We start from the raw sequence: 16,354 nt of genomic DNA, 5'->3' as shown, positions 1-16,354 counted from the left end.
CCTCTCTCTCCCTCTCAAATAAATAAATAAATAAAGCATTCTTTAAAAGTGAATTTAATTGATCAATAAATTATTTCAGGTCATAATTACTAGACTTGAAAACTCTAATAGGTTAAGAGTATGTCCAAAAGTTATTTATTAAAAGTTTAATAGTATAAATATATATATTTAAAACTTCTTTTAAAAAGCTATTAAAAATGTATTTTATTTTCTAATAATTTTATACTCACCATTTTTCCCCATAATCAACTCTCCCTATGGCCATCCTTACTATCTTATCACTTCTGCTAATAACCAATTACATTACCTCTCCTGAAGATCAACTAAAGTGTTAATCTACCTTCTCATTATCATCTGCCAATGACTATTCTCTGTCCAACTTTCCATTATTAGTTACCCAGTCACAGAGTAAACTAATGTCAGTTTCCCTCAACTCCTTCTCTAGATATTCAATGACAGGGTGCCTGGATGGCTCAGTCAGTTAAGCGTTGGCTCAGGTCATGATCAGGGTCATGACTTGAACCCTGCATTGGGCTCCGCACTCACAACACAAAGTCTGCTTGAAATTCTTCCCCCCTCTTTTTCCCTCCCCCTCTGCTCTTCCCCCTGCTCACATGCTCTCTCGCGCTCTCTCCCTCTCAAATAAACTAATAAAATCTCTAGATATTCAATCTTTCTCCTACTGCTTCCTTCTCTGTATTGCCAGAAAGATAGATCCCACCCTCTATATCAATGCAATATACTCTCCATAGTTAAACTACCATCGCTTGTCTCTCTCTTCTTGTCTATCTTGTATAATCAATCCTAAACCACCCCTCACACCACTACAATATTACTCCATCTTCTCTGTCACGTCTAATCCCTTCTTCCAAGAACTGCAACGATTATATACTGCCTATATAGTTTATCTTTTTTACTCATTCATTCATAAGTTTGGACTGCCATCTTCAAAAAAACATTGTCACAGTGCTGGGCTGCAGCAAGGAGCTGGATCAAAAGATAATGCCTATCCCAGAACAACATGCCCATGATAAGTACACCAGATTTCTTTCTTCCCTTCATTCACTCAACAAGTATTCATACTGACCTATTATGTACCAAACACATGGAAACCTATAGCAAACAAGAGGACTTAGAGAAACAGAGTCACTTGATAATAAAATATTAAAAGTACTAGATTAGAAGCCTTCAGAACCCATTGAGGCACAAAATAGTGAGTGATTAATTCACATGAGTTACTCAAAGAAAGCATGATGGGGAGATGATGCTTAAATCCAGAAAAATGAGTAAATCTTCATCAAGTAGGTAGGGATTATGGGTAGGAGCAGGGTGTAGGGGAAAGCAGAGCTGTCATTCAGATAAAAGTGGCGGGATAAGCAAAAGCGTAAGAGATATATGGCAGTAATAATTTAAGAAAAATGCGGATAGTGTAGTTTGACTGGGGCATACAGAATGGAGTGAAGCATGTGCCTTGAGTTAGGCAGGGTACGAGTCATAGGGTTCTTTACACCATTAGAAACTTCATGAGTCGTGATGACTTCATAAGTCATCAAAAAATGAGTCGTCATTAAATAGGTTTTAAGCAGAAGGTAAAGTAATCAGATTTGCATTTTACAAATATCACAATAGTAATGTGTGAAGTATGTGTACGAGAGGAAGCAGAGAGACCAGTCAGGAGACTGACATTAGTCCAGATGCTGGAAGATGAAAGCCTAAATAAGACCACAGTCAGTAGTTCATAGAGGTAGTGAGGAAATGATCATATCCAAACATTGTGAGTAGAGATAGAAACCTGAAAGTATTCCTGGTTTTCTGGTTTAAGTGACAGAGTAGATAGTGGTGCCATTCAAAATGTTGAAAATTATAGAAGGACTAGATCTGGGGGTTGTTCCAGCGACAGAAAATACATAGTCTGTTCTGACCTAAGTGAGATTCAGTGGTATTCTAATATATTTATTGAAAGGGAATTAAAAAGACAACACTTCAAAGAAGAATCTTATGTCCTTTTTTTTTCAATTAGGTCATATATTGATTTATTTAGATATACAAAAAAAAGGCGTATATTTGTGTATACAACTTGATGAGTTTAAACATAAGAATACATCCATGAAACCATCACCACAATGAAGTTAATAGACATATCTGTCACCTCCATAGTTTCTTTGTGCCCCCTTATGTCCTTTCTTTTTATGGATCAGAATTATTTTTAACTTAAAACAAAAATATTGTTTCAGATAAGAGCTCATTTATTTTTTTGCTTGTGTTTGAAGCTAAATACTTTCTTGGGATTGTTTGAAAAAGAATTCGGTGAGATTTTTTGTGTATTCCACTTAAAAAGGGTAGAGGAATTCATAACTACTTCTAATCCTCCTCTCACACGTTGTCTGCATTCCATTTCTTCTGTGCTCCCCTACCCAGTGTCTAACTATGCTGCAGTTTCGGTGATAACCTGAATTACTTTATCTATTAAACTACCATATAGTCTACTGTTAATGATTAGAATTCATTGCAGATGCTATCATTAATCTTCCCCATACAAGCTAAGTAAAATCTATTTAACCTGGTGCTCATCTTATCTACTGATAAAGAGCTTACTTCATTTATTGATGAGAATATTAGGTACTGAGCAGGATTCTTCCCACCAAGTGGTTAGGAGCAAGTAGACAGCAAGCTTTCAAACGCACATTAACCAAGCTATTGGTTAACAATATGCCATTAACCAAGCATACCTATGCACCTGCTATACAACAGTAGTCTAAATATATTTTTTCTTTTTTTTTTTAAGATTTATTTATTTATTTATTTATTTGACAGAGAGAGACAGCCAGCGAGAGAGGGAACACAAGCAGGGGCAGTGGGAGAGGAAGAAGCAGGCTCCCAGCGGAGGAGCCTGATGCGGGGCTCGATCCCACGACTCCAGGATCACGCCCTGAGCCAAAGGCAGATGCCTAACGACTGTGCCACCCAGGCGCCCCTAAATACATTTTTTCTTTTCTCTAAAATAAATTTCTAAAACCACGTACCCCTCACACATTTTTAGGATAATATTTAAATTTCAAGTTTAAATAGTTGGAAAGGATGCATTTTCAGATATGTTGTATATTGTAGGTATGTTTTAATTATATTTTTATCAAATCTTGGAGCTGCAGATTTATCTCATTCAATATATGGAAAATGTCTACTATATAACCTATTTAGAAAACCAGGGCACACTGAAAAACCATCAGACAAATATGTCTTTCTCTCAAAGAGTCCAACGTCATTTTCAAATTCAAATAAATGTGGCATTTTGGGTCACTGTAATCAACTCACATCAAAGTTCTAATTCTAAAAAAGAGACATGAGGCACCAGAGTCTCACCAGCAGTCTCCTGCCTGAATGAAATAAGGTGCTGCCCCTCTATATTTCGTACAAAACTTCTAACTGCTTTGCCCTCAAGGAACTCTCCCTCAGGACAATACAGTCTAGAATTGTCACTTTGTTTCGTGCCCCAGAAATTTTTACATCCTGAGGCAATACATTATATAAAGACTAGATTCACATTAGGTAGGGTTAAGGAGCATGCTTTTGGTTTAGAGTATAAAGGCAATCGTAAAAGTGAGTTAGAAGATTCCACAAAACAGAAATGTTCTCAGGTAGATCAATTTTAAGAAAAAAATGAAAGAATACATATGGAAAAATTTGCCCTTTAAGTTATTCACATTCATCCATTCTCCAGAAAGCCTTCCTTCCACAGCAGGGGGAGACTTTCAAACCCACTGCCATATAACTCAGAGTATAAAATGCCTATGGAATCATCCAGAGATTCCCGAAGAGAAACAATCCCAAACTGGTAACTACAATAGTCTTTCTAAACTTACGAGCTCTTCTAGGTATTACTACCCACACTGAATCATGCTCTACAGCTAATGGAAGTCAGGGCTGAGCCCAGTGAAAACTATAGAAGATGCCATGTTGAGAGGGAATGAGCTCATGTAAACTGGTAAAAATGTTTTTCTTTACGCTCAACCTGAAACATTATTTCGCCTCCTCCCATGATGCTGATATACATGAGGAAGTATAAAATGTCCTAAGACTCTGCATGTTAGACTATTTCTCACAGTCCCTATATTATCCTGTACCATTAGGGAGGCTGACATCAATAAGGGAAAATAATTCTTCCTTTTACACTCAACAACCATTTCAAATAATATTCTCACACATTCTAGGTTATCGAGCCTAAAGGCTTGAAGTTGAGGATCCACCTCATGCAGCCATTTGCTTCAGGGTAGTCCTATGAAGTCTAGAATTCTAATAAGCTTGCCAGCTACCTATTTCTCAAATTCCAATGAACACAGTTTACTAAAATAGTGATGCCCTCCACACTCCCATGTCATATAAATGTGGGATGGTATAAAAACCAACACACGGTGTACTAGATACAGTAACATAAGAGAATTAATGGAGCTTCTCAATTCCTTTTTATTTTTTTTTAAGATTTTTTATTTATTTATTTGACAGAGAGAGAGACAGCCAGCAAGAGAGGGAACACAAGCAGGGGGAGTGGGAGAGGAAGAAGCAGGCTTCCCAGTGGAGAAGCGAGCCCGATGCGGGGCTCGATCCCAGACCCTGGGATCACACCCTGGGCCGAAGGCAGACGCTTAACGACTGAGCCACCCAGGCGCCCCTCAATTCCTTTTTAAAAATGATCTAAGCAGTAAATATATTTGGCTATATGAATATTCTTTTTAGGTACTTCAAGCATGACATGAGTTATCTAGCATTAATTTTAAAAACCCAGAAGAGACCTTAGAAATCACAAACTGATGCTTTCATTTTACAGATTTTGAAGCAGAAGCACTAAGACATGAAGTGATACGTCAAACAAAAGTCACACAACACCAGGGCAGAAACAAAACTTGGTTCTTTTATTGTCTCAACTTAGGCCATCCTCTTCCTGGAGAATGTCAAGTGTTTCCTGATATGCTGGCATGTAGGAAGTCTATTAAATTGAAAAGAAAATTTATACATGCTATGCTTGCCTTGGGCATACGGGAACTGACTGTATATTGCACCAGCACACTAGCTAAAGACTTGCCCGTAATCACAGTGACCTGAATCTTTTTTTATTTTATTTATTTATTTTAAGTAATCTCTACATCCAATGTGGGGCTCGAATTCACAACCCCGAGATCAAGAGTTGCATGCCAACTGAGCCAGCCAGATGCCCTGTGACTTGAAATTTCTAAAAAAGAAAGAACTACCTGAAGCACTGCAGAACTACTATACTCATTATTCTATCTCTCAGTGCACAATTTAAAAATTTATCATTAAAATCATTCATATAAATGATACTTAGTTATACAGTAGAAACGTCTATATTATTTCACTCGTACTATACGATATAGTGAACACATGTATGTCAATATGTTTTAGGGGGCTTGCTTAAGGATCACTTGCTTTTATAACCATTCTAAAGTTATACTCATTCTGCTTCAAATCTGATAATTTACACGTATTACATTTGTAAATTAATACAATTCTGAAAAATGTATATTATTTACTTTTTCAAAATTAGATATCTTTTAAGCACATAGTAACCTATTTTCCCTAGCAAAAAGCAAAAGAAAGAAAAAATTAATGTTGCTATGCTTTGAAGCTTACAATAATCCTCATTGTAAATTACCTTTCAGGTCTGTCCTATTAGAATCACCATTCCATGATTACAAAATAATTTCTTCCTTATAAAGTCATTATTTTAAAATCTGAACTAAATATATAGCTTTAATTTACTAAGGGGGTGTCATCTTAAAAGGAAATAAATGAAAGCAACATTTCATAAAAACTTATTGTATTGGTACTTCTATATGTCCTGCACTACATTTATTCTGGCTGAATCATAAATATACCTCAAAAGAGTTAATTAATTGTTAAGGATGGCTCCACATGAAAGACCCTCAAAATTAAAACAAAAGGTTCTTTTATCTTGTTCTCGTCGGAGATTACAAAATAAATTTTAAAATGGCTTTATAATTAAATTTTAAGCTATAAAATATTTGTATTTTCATTATTCTACTTCATAAAAATTGAACAAATTTCACTGAGCTTAATCTTTTGGGGCTATGATAAATCAAAAAGTGCATTCAGCATCTATTGAGAGCAAAAGCCTTCTTCTATTACATAAAGCAACCAAGCAAACATAGGATGATCCAATTTAAATAGAGAAATTGAACTCAATACTTTTTTCATTTAGAATATAGACAATCTTTATACATATCATACAAAGGAATGCTTCCTCAAGTCGATTATGAGTGAAAATGTAGGAAAACTAATAAAAGAAATCCAAAGTTATCCTCCTTGAGCTAAAATCTAGATGATTTTTTCTTATGTTTCATTCCCCTAATACTTCCCTCAGATATAAGAAAAAACATGAAAAAGTGGGAAGTACTACTGGTTCCTTCTTTCCTCCGTAAACCATCCACCAGGCTAATCCACACCATGCAGAGTTCTGTGGTTCACTACAAACAACAGACTCTCAAGGGGCATTCCAATTTTTCACTGTATTTAATTTACTGACTAAAACTTTGCTCAGCATAAAGTGACCATACATTAAACACCAGAAAATATATAATCAAGCAAACTATAATCAGATGTCACTAGAGACTTCGACTTGTGGCTTAAATGCGGTAGCAAGAACAAGATCTCTCCACCTGCCTGGCAAACAAATATAATATGGGAAAAACACATGAAGGAATCGTTTTTCAAGACACTGGACATCAGGCAAAAAAGTACAGAGATCACTAAAATTAATGGGAAACAAACGAGATAAGCAATGCAGTTGCCCCAGCTTACTGCTTTGAGAGACTTTCCAGGCAGCAGAGCAGTACAGAGGAGCGGAAGTTCAGCTCGGCAAACATCCTCAGGTGAAGAGAACAAACTTGAGAACATACACTCTAAGGAGGCCAACACAGCTGCGTTTTATAGGCCAACTTACCAGAGAAGAGAAAACTGCAGAGGGAGAACCCCACAGATCTGCAGGGAGTCCCTCAAGTATTCAGCTAGTAATGATGAGGGAGCATGCATGTGAGAAAAGTCACCTGACGGGTGAGAGAAAACAGTGGACGTTTCCACCAGCAAAACTGGAAAAAAGTCTTAATTCATGTCTAATAAACATATGCAAAATTGGCTACAGGACTCAGGAGAGAGTCAGGAAAACACATATTATAATGAGACTAATCAATCAAAACCAACCAAAAACTGACAGAGATGTTGAAATTAGCAGAAGAGGACATCAAACCAGTTATTACAGAGTGTATATTCTACATGTACAAAAACTTAAGTACATCATAGAAGATATTTTAAAAAGTCCAAAATTGAAATTCTAGACATCAAAACAATGTCTGAGATGAAAAAATACACTGAATGGTATTAACAGCTGATATGAGATTGCAAAAAAAAAAAAAAATGAGTAAACTTAAAAGCACGGCAATAAAACATACTAAAATGAAAAGCAAAGAGAAAACTAAAATTTGGCTTAATGAAAAGAACATAAGTGAGCGGTAAAACAACTTCAAGCAGCCTAATGAATGCGTAATGGGAGTTCCTGAAGGAAAAGAGAGAAAGAAAAGCCCAATAAAAAATATTTGGTATGTGTTGTGATGAGCACTCTGTATTGTATGAGACTGATGAATCACAGACCTGTACCCCTGAAACAAATAATACATTATATGTTAATTAAAAAAAAATTTTTTTGACGAAATAATGGCCAAAATTTTCCAAAACCCTACAAAAACTATAAACTCACAGATCAAAAAAGCTCAAAAAAGCTCCAAAAACAAGAAACATGAAGAAAAACACACAAAGAAACGTCATAATTGAGTTTCACGTAACCAGTGATAAAAAGAATTATCATGAGATGAAGCCCCACAGTCAGCTCTACACTTGGCGTGGAGTCTGCTTAAGACTCCCTCTGCCCCTCCTCCGCACCCCACCCCATGCCCAATAATAAATAAATAAATCTTTAAAAAGAAAAAGCAATCAGAAAAAAAGAACATATTATATACAGAAAAACAAAGATGAGAATGGTATCACACTTCTAATTGGAAACAGTGAAACAACATCTTTAAAATACTGAAAGAAAATAACCCTCAACCTAGAATTCTATACCTAGAAAAAAAAAATCTTTAAAAAAAAAAAAAGTAAAATTTTCTGCAGAAAAAGTTTAAAGTATTCATCATCAGCAGACTCACACCACAATAAATATTGAAGGAAATAATTTCAGGCAGATAAAATATGATACCATACAGAAATACAGATCTACAAAAAGAAATGAATGGTACCAGAAATGATAATGATGACAGTAAATACACACTATTTCTTTTATTATTTAAACTTCTTAAAAGATAAACTTTTTAAACAAAAGAGAATAATAGTGTATTGTCAGGTTATAAAATAAAGTAAAATATATCACGCCTAACATAAAGTCCAAAAGAGTAGAAATGGAAACACGTTATTGGAAGGTTCTTATACTATACTATACATAAAATGATATAATATTGGTTAAGGCTGATGATGATAAATTAAAGATGTATACTACAGACCCTGAAGCAATTAATAAAATGACAAAACAAAGAACGAACAAAGCTATAAAACAGAGTCACAAAGTTAAAGAGGCAACAAAGGAGATAACCTGAATCATAAAATGTGCTTGACTAATTCAAAGGAGACTTAAAAAAAAAAAAAATCAGATGATACAAGTAGAAAAAAAGGAAAATGATATAACCAAACCATATCAAAAATTATATTAAGTGTATATTATCTAAGACCCCAATTAAAAGGTAAAGATTGTCAGGTTGAATAAGAAAGCAAGGTCCAATTACATGCTGCCTCTAAGAAAAATACTTTAAACATGAGGACATAAATTAGTCTAAAGTAAAAGAGAAAAATGTAAACCAAAGTTAGAGTGGCTTTTTTAAGATCAAAGTGGATTTCATGGCAAAGAATATTACCAGGAATAAAGGAAGCCATTTAATGTTATAAAGGGGTCAATTAATTAATAGGGATATAATAATCCTAAATGTTTATGCATGTAAAAACAGAACTTAATAAAATACATAAAACAAAAACAAAAATACAGAGAACTGCAAAAGGAAGCAGAATTATTCAAGTATAGTTGTATATTTCAATATCTTTCTCTTAATAATTGATAAAATAAGTAAGCAAAAGATCAAAAAGGATATACTAGACTTAAACAACTCTATTAACTAACTTGACTTAAAGGACATTTAAAAACACTCCAACAAAAAATTAAAGAATATACAGCCTTTTCAAGTACACACACACATTTACCAAAATAAACCATATACTGATCATAAGACAAGTATGAATACATTTCAAAGGATTCAAGGTATTCAAAGTATGTCTAGGACCACAACAGAATTAAATTAAAAATCATTACCATAAAGATCTCTGGAAACTCCCTAATATGTGAAAAATAAATAACATACTTCTAAATTATTCATGGGTCAAAGAGGAAAAGGAAAACTTGAAAGTATTTTTGACTGAATGAAAATGAAAGACAACATATCAGAATTTGGGGGATGTCACCAAAAAAGTACTTAGGGGAAATTGACAGCACATAATGCCTATATTAGAAAAGAAGAGACATCTCAAAGCAAAGACCTCAGCTCCCACCTTAAGAAACCAGAAAAAGAGATAACTAAACCCCAAATCAGCAGAATTAAAGAAATAATAAAGATCAAAGATGAAATCAACAACTGAGGAAACCAATGAAACAAAAAACTAGTTATTTCAGAAGATCATTAAAATTGATAAATTTCCAGCCAAATTAACTAGGAAAAAAGAGAAGATACAAATTACCAATATCAGAAATGAAAAAGGTAGCATCACTACAGAATCTACAGATATTAAAGAATAATAATGGAATACTGTGAATAGGTTTATGCCAGTAAATTTGACAATTTATGAGGATCTGGAGAAATGCCTTGAAAAATACCAAAGCTCATTCAAGAAAAAATAAATGACTTGGATAATTCTATACCTATTAAAAGAAATTGAAACTGTACTTTAAAAACTTCCCAAAAATTAAATAGCATGCCCAGAGGGCTTCCCTGGTAAAATCTACAAAATATTAAAGGATAAAAAATATCAATCCTACAGAAACTTTTCTAAAACACTGAAGAGAGGGAAATACTTCCCAACTCATTTTATCAGGCCAGCGTTACTCTGATACCAAAATCAAAAAAAAACATGACAAGAAAAGAAAACTACAGATACTAACACTCATGCAGCAAAAATTATAAACAAAATTTTAATAAATCAAACTCATTATTACATAATAATGGTTAATGATGGTTAAATAAGCAAATCCATAATGATGGTTAATCCATCAAAAGCAAATGGGATTTGTCCCAAGAATATAGTTGGTTTAGCATTTCAAAATCAACCAATGTAGTTCATTACTACATTAACAAGCAAAGAAAAAACATGATTAATTTCAACAGATGGAGGGAAAGCATTTGACAATTTCCATCATATATTCCTGATGTAAAAACAAACAAATAAACCAAAAAAAAAATCTCTCAGCAAATTACGAATAGATAGCATCTATGAAAAGCTGACAGCTAATGTAATACTTAATAGAGAAGGACTGAATGTTTTCTCCCTAAGATCAAGACCAAAACAGGGATATGTGCTCTCACCACTTCTTTTCAGAACTGTGCTGGAGTTTCTAGCCAATGGAACCAGTCAAGGAAAAGAAAAATAATCAGGTAAACGAGGGGGAAAGATTAGGGGGGGGGAATGAAAAATTATTAATTCTCGGCAAAACAAAACAATGAGAAACGGGAACAGTGAGAAAATGGAGAAATTAAATCACACAGGAGAACAAATCCCCATAATTATGCCTAAGTAATGTATGTACAAACATCAGCTTCCTATTTTGAAATGGCCTAAGTAAAGAATTGAGTGATAAAATACTAGGCAGAAGATAAATGCAAATTCTAAAGAACTTACTAAGAAAAACATATTATGATACTGTTTTTGCTTATTTCAGCAAAGCATTCCTTGGGCAGCATTAACATATTCCCTGAAGTGAATGGATAAACTACAAAACTCTAGTACAAAATATCTCCTTAACATTTCTTCTTTAAATTCCGTAGTCTATTGTTTATTTCATTAATATTAAACCAAAAATAAAGGGTAATGTAGCTTCAAAAGCTATAAAATTATAAAACACAGACTCTCTAAGCTGGGAAGAGCCTCTTTTAAAAGGAAAGAAAACAGGGGTCAAAGGACGAGTAGGTCTACAAAGTTATAAAATTATATATAGTAATGGAAAAAGCAGTGTCACTGCTCTAACATTAATCAGTGTGTGACTTCAAGAATGACCTTTAATCTCCCTGAATCTGAGTTTTCTGCATCTGTAAAATAAAAGAGTGAGACCAATTGACCTCTAAATTATCTTCATCATCTTTGAAAGTTTAAGATCCTATGATTCTAAACAAAATCATTAGCTAAAGGACATAAACAATGAGACAAATCTCCTCAACTGAAAGGAAAAATTAAAAATTTCTTTCATCTAAAATGAAGACACTAGAAGTTCTTTTGTTCACTGATTAACCTGAATAGTAATTTCAATTGTCTGCTTTATTTTATTCACAATTAGCTTAACTGTATTATAAGCTTAACTATAATAGAATTATGTATAATTTTCATTCTGTACCTTGTTTGAACGTAATGACACTCGACCTCCACAACGAGCACAGAACTTTGTTTGGCAATATGAACAGTTATGGCCACATCCATCAGCAAATTTTGTTTTGTGGCAAATACCACAGGTTGGGGCATCACCCTTCTGTTCTTGCTGCTGTTGTGATTCTTCTCCCATCTTCTTCACCTGCTCCTTGTACATTTCAAACTGCTGATGAAGTTTTCTGCAAAGAAAACAGATAAGAAAAATTTGGTTTCCTGATGGCCTCAAAAATAATAATTACAACAATCCATATGCAATTTTGTATCCAAAAATTTCATAAAATGAGAATAAAGAATAAAAATTTAGTTTTCTGATTATAGAATAACATCCTACATGGCACATCACAAGAGTGTTGCAACTAGTTCTGCCCTCTGATATACATGGTAATTTAAAAGTCAATTAATACATGTTAATAGAGATATCTCTTTGAGTTATAATTGTAAAATTTCTACCTACTACTTATAATATATTTGCAATCATATGCCCTAAAATATTTAAAATATTATTTTTCAAAGGTTTAGCTTCAGAAATAGACTGAGCTGATCTGACTTATGCAGTACAGCCAAAACCTATGAACTTCAAATCTTTGAGACAGCTCTCAACTGGAGTGATCTTAAGAATCCAAACAGAGGGGAAAACACTGGATGAGTGCTCTCACTAATTGTTTAAATCTGTTCAACAGTCTGGATATTAGTTGGCTTTAAAAACATTGTGAAATATCAGGAGCCTAGCAAATAAAGCTGTGCAAATAAAAGTAAGACCAATTTTTATCTTAAAAACAAAACAAAAAAATGAGAAAAAGATGACTAGAAAAAGGTATTATTTACTCTTTAAAAATAAATCGTTATAAAATTTTTCACTTCCAATATCTTCATAAAGGAAATTTTAAAATGTTTTAAAACTATAATTAACTCTGCTTACAAAGCTGTAAATAATGTCACTCCCAACCTAAAAATGACAAAAGCCTAAATAATCTACAAAATCATAACTTTTCTTGAGCCCATCAGAGAGTTGAGTATATAAGGCAAACAAACAATCTGAACGCCAAAGAGCAGCAAGCCCCTCCAAAGAGAAATGAAATATACTGTTTCATCGCTGGCAGAGCAGAAGAGGGGAAAGAGGGGCCACCATGCAAGCAGGTAGGAGGAAGTCAGTTAAAATTTTAACAAACTGTAAAAGGCCAAGTATGGGCTAACATGACAGTTTGGACTAGAGAGGGGCCTAGACTCAAGGAAAGCTCACATTCACTCACAGGCACTTTTCTGCAGGCCTCTACTGGTTACTTATGAGGAAGACTGGGAGCAGGGCATAAGAACAAACAACTCCTTGGGGGCACACACGTGTACGTGAAAAAGAGTTAACTAGTGGCTCCTGGGGTACAGGCACAATTCCCCAGACTCTCTCTCCTAAAAATGTCAAAGCTATAAGCCACAGGAAGAAGGAAACTCTGTTGTCCCCAGGGCAAAGGCAAAGATCCCCTGCAGCTAAGGAAAAGGTTAAAGGGAAAAAAACCTCCGCATGAAAGAGGGACAAAAAACCATCTTCAGCCAACATCCTTCGCTCAAATCAAAGGCCTTCCATAACTAGGAGAGGGATGGAAACTCCTATCCCAAACCTATCAGAGATACAAGGCAGATTTACTTCTCTGGGAAGAAGGGCGTAAGAACTCTGAGCAAACCTCATCCATACGGCCCAGATGGACAGGTCCTGTCAAAGATGAAGGGCAGGAAAACTTAACAAAACACCCTTACCCCTGCCCCAAACCTAGAATCAAGAAATAAGCATCAAGAGTTTACTGCTGGGGAAGGGGCAAGAGCATGTGGAGAGATGCCCCCTGTGGAGTAAGTAGATGTAAATGGCTGAAGGGGTAGCAAAACACTGAAAACGACTTGTGATATTCCTGCATTCATCCTAAATACAATACAGCAGTAGACCCACTGGAGGAATTTGGAGGAATCTGAAGACTGTGATGCACGAAAGATAATGATGTCAACAACAAAATCCAAACCTATCTGAACTTCTGACCTGATGATGAGTTAATTTCCAACACTAACAGTCTGACAGAAAAGGCATGCCCACTTTAAGGCATAAATATAATTCAAAACCATGAGACTGGGGGGGGGGGGGAATAGCAAGGAATAAACCACCCATTGTCAAGAGATAAAATAATTAACATAATTAGATTCAGAGATGACAAGGATGATGGAATTATCAGAATTATCAGACAGACTTGAAAATGATTATAATTATTAAGGTAAAAGATTTATTTTAAAAAAGGGGGGGACAACAAGCATGAACAGATGGGGTACTGAAGCAGAAAGATGGAAAGTATAAGAGACATATGAAAATGCTGGAAACAGAAAACATGGCATCAGAGATGAAGAATTTCTTTGATGGGCTCATGGATATGCTTGAAAGAACTAAGGAAAAGATTAGTAAACTTCAAATAAGTGAATAAAAAAATATCCAAACAAACAAAGAAGAGCTGGAGAAGGAAAGAAAAAAACAAACACAGCATCCAAGAACTAAACTGATCTAACATGTGAAATTGGAGTCCCAAAAGAAGGAAAAAACAGAACAGAGGAAATATAGCCATGAACTTTCCAAAATTAATGAAAGCCACCAAACCACACACACGAACCTCAAAGAAGACTTGGTAGAACAGACACCAAATACACACACACCTAGACTCCTCATAGTCAACCTGCTAAAAACCAAAGAAAACTATGAAAGCAGCCAGAGAAAATGATACGTTATATGTAGGAACCAATGGTAAAAGTTACAGAAGATCATCTTTCAGAAACCATGGAGGCTAGAAGACTTCGGAGTAACATCTATATAAAGTACTGACAGAAAAAAATCTGTCAACCCAAGATCCCATATGCAGTGAAATTATGCTTCAAAAAAATAAAGGCAAAATAAAGATTTTCAGGCAAAGAAATGTTGAAAGAATTTATTGTCTGAAGACATTAACCACAGGAATATAAAGTAAGTTCTTTAGGCAGAAGGAGTATGATATTCCTTGAAAGTATCATATAGAAACCTGGAGCACATAAAAATAAATGCTTATATTAAAAAGAAAAAAGTCTCAAAAAATCAATTTCCAAAAAAAGAAAATTAAAACCAAAGAAAGTATTTTTTAAAAAAGTTTTTTAAACTATAGAAGAAATCAATGAAACCAAATGCTGCTTCTTAAAAAAAAAAAAATCAATAACCTCCAGCCAAAATGATCAAGACGGGAAAAAGAGAGAAGATAAAAATTACCTAGAGCAAGAATGATAGAGGGAACATCACTACAGACTCCAGTTAATCAAAATTAAATGCAAAAAGTTACAAAAGGAAACTATGAACAATTCTATGCCCATAAATTCTATAACTTACATGAGAAATAGACTATAATAAAATAGACTATTTCCTTGTAAGACTGAAACTGGCACACCTCACTCAAGAAGAAACAGGAAGATTGACAAGTCCCGTATGTGTTAAAGAAATTTAATTACTAGTTTAAAACCTTTAAAAATAAAACTCCCGTTCTCACTGGCTTTTTTTATGACTTCCACCAAACATTTAAGGAAGAAATAACACCAATTTTACATAATCTCTTCCAGAAAATAGAAAATAAGGGAATACTTCCTAACTAATTTCCTAAGGCCAGCATTACTGTGATACCAAAACCATACAAAAAAATAACAGAAAATTATAGACCAAAATTACATAGGAAGATGAAAAATCCTCACACATTATCAACCCAAATCCAGAAACACATTAAAGAATAATACATCAGAAACAGGTGTACCAGGCTTATCCTGGGAATGCAAGGTTGATTCCACATTCTAAATTCAAGCAATATAAGTCAGCATATTAAAAGGCTAAGGGGAAAAGACATATAATTATGCCAAAATATACTGAGAAAGCATTTGACTCAGCAAACTAGAATACAAAGAAACTTCCTGAATGCAATAAGGGTTTCAACAAAAAAGCCTACAGCTAATATCATACTGTATTGTTCAAGATTCAATGCTTTCCCTCTGAAGTCAGGAACAAAGCAAGGTGTCCTCTCTCACTACCCCTAATCAACATTGAACTGGAAATCCTAGCCAGTGCATTAAAACAATAAAAAGCATAGAGACTGGAAAGGGGGAGAAAAAAATTGTGTGCAGATGGCAGAATTATCTATATATAAAATCCCAAAGAAACTACAAAAAATCTCCTATAATAAACGTGCTTTAGCAAGGTCACAAGATACAAACTAAGCATATCCCCAAAACTTGGATTTTTATAGACTAGCATTGCATAATTGGAAATCAAAATTTTAAAAAGTCTGCAATGGCATCAAAAAACAAAAGAAGGAAAACACTCAGGTATAAATTGAACAAAATATATACAGGCTTTTTATGATGAAAACTATAAAATACTGATAAAAAGAATCAAAGGAGATCTAAATAACAGGAGAAATATACATCAATGATGAAACACTATACTGTTAAGATATCAATTCTTTCCAAATTGATCTCTTGATTCAATGTTATCTCAATCAAAAACTCAGCATGATTTTTGAAGAATGTCAAGCTAACTCTAAAATTTATGTAGAAAAGCAAAATT

The 16,354-nt window shown here is 34.2% G+C and overlaps 1 protein-coding gene across 18 annotated transcripts in view; it reads right to left on the bottom strand.

Annotated features, from left to right (window-relative positions):
• Window positions 1-16,354, bottom strand: part of RIMS2 (regulating synaptic membrane exocytosis 2) — a 561,128-nt gene that overhangs the window by 445,052 nt on the left and 99,722 nt on the right. For all 18 annotated transcript variants that reach the window (XM_040625672.1, XM_040625662.1, XM_040625669.1 and 15 more), the window contains one exon: window positions 11,723-11,933. In XM_040625672.1, coding sequence (XP_040481606.1) covers window positions 11,723-11,933 — 211 coding nt within the window. The remainder of the gene's footprint in view (window positions 1-11,722; window positions 11,934-16,354) is intronic.

The sequence above is a fragment of the Ursus maritimus genome, unplaced genomic scaffold (assembly GCF_017311325.1).
Source record: "Ursus maritimus isolate PB19 unplaced genomic scaffold, ASM1731132v1 scaffold_9, whole genome shotgun sequence".
In the NCBI taxonomy this organism is placed as follows: domain Eukaryota; kingdom Metazoa; phylum Chordata; class Mammalia; order Carnivora; family Ursidae; genus Ursus; species Ursus maritimus.
This window is presented reverse-complemented; position numbering and strand designations above follow the sequence as displayed.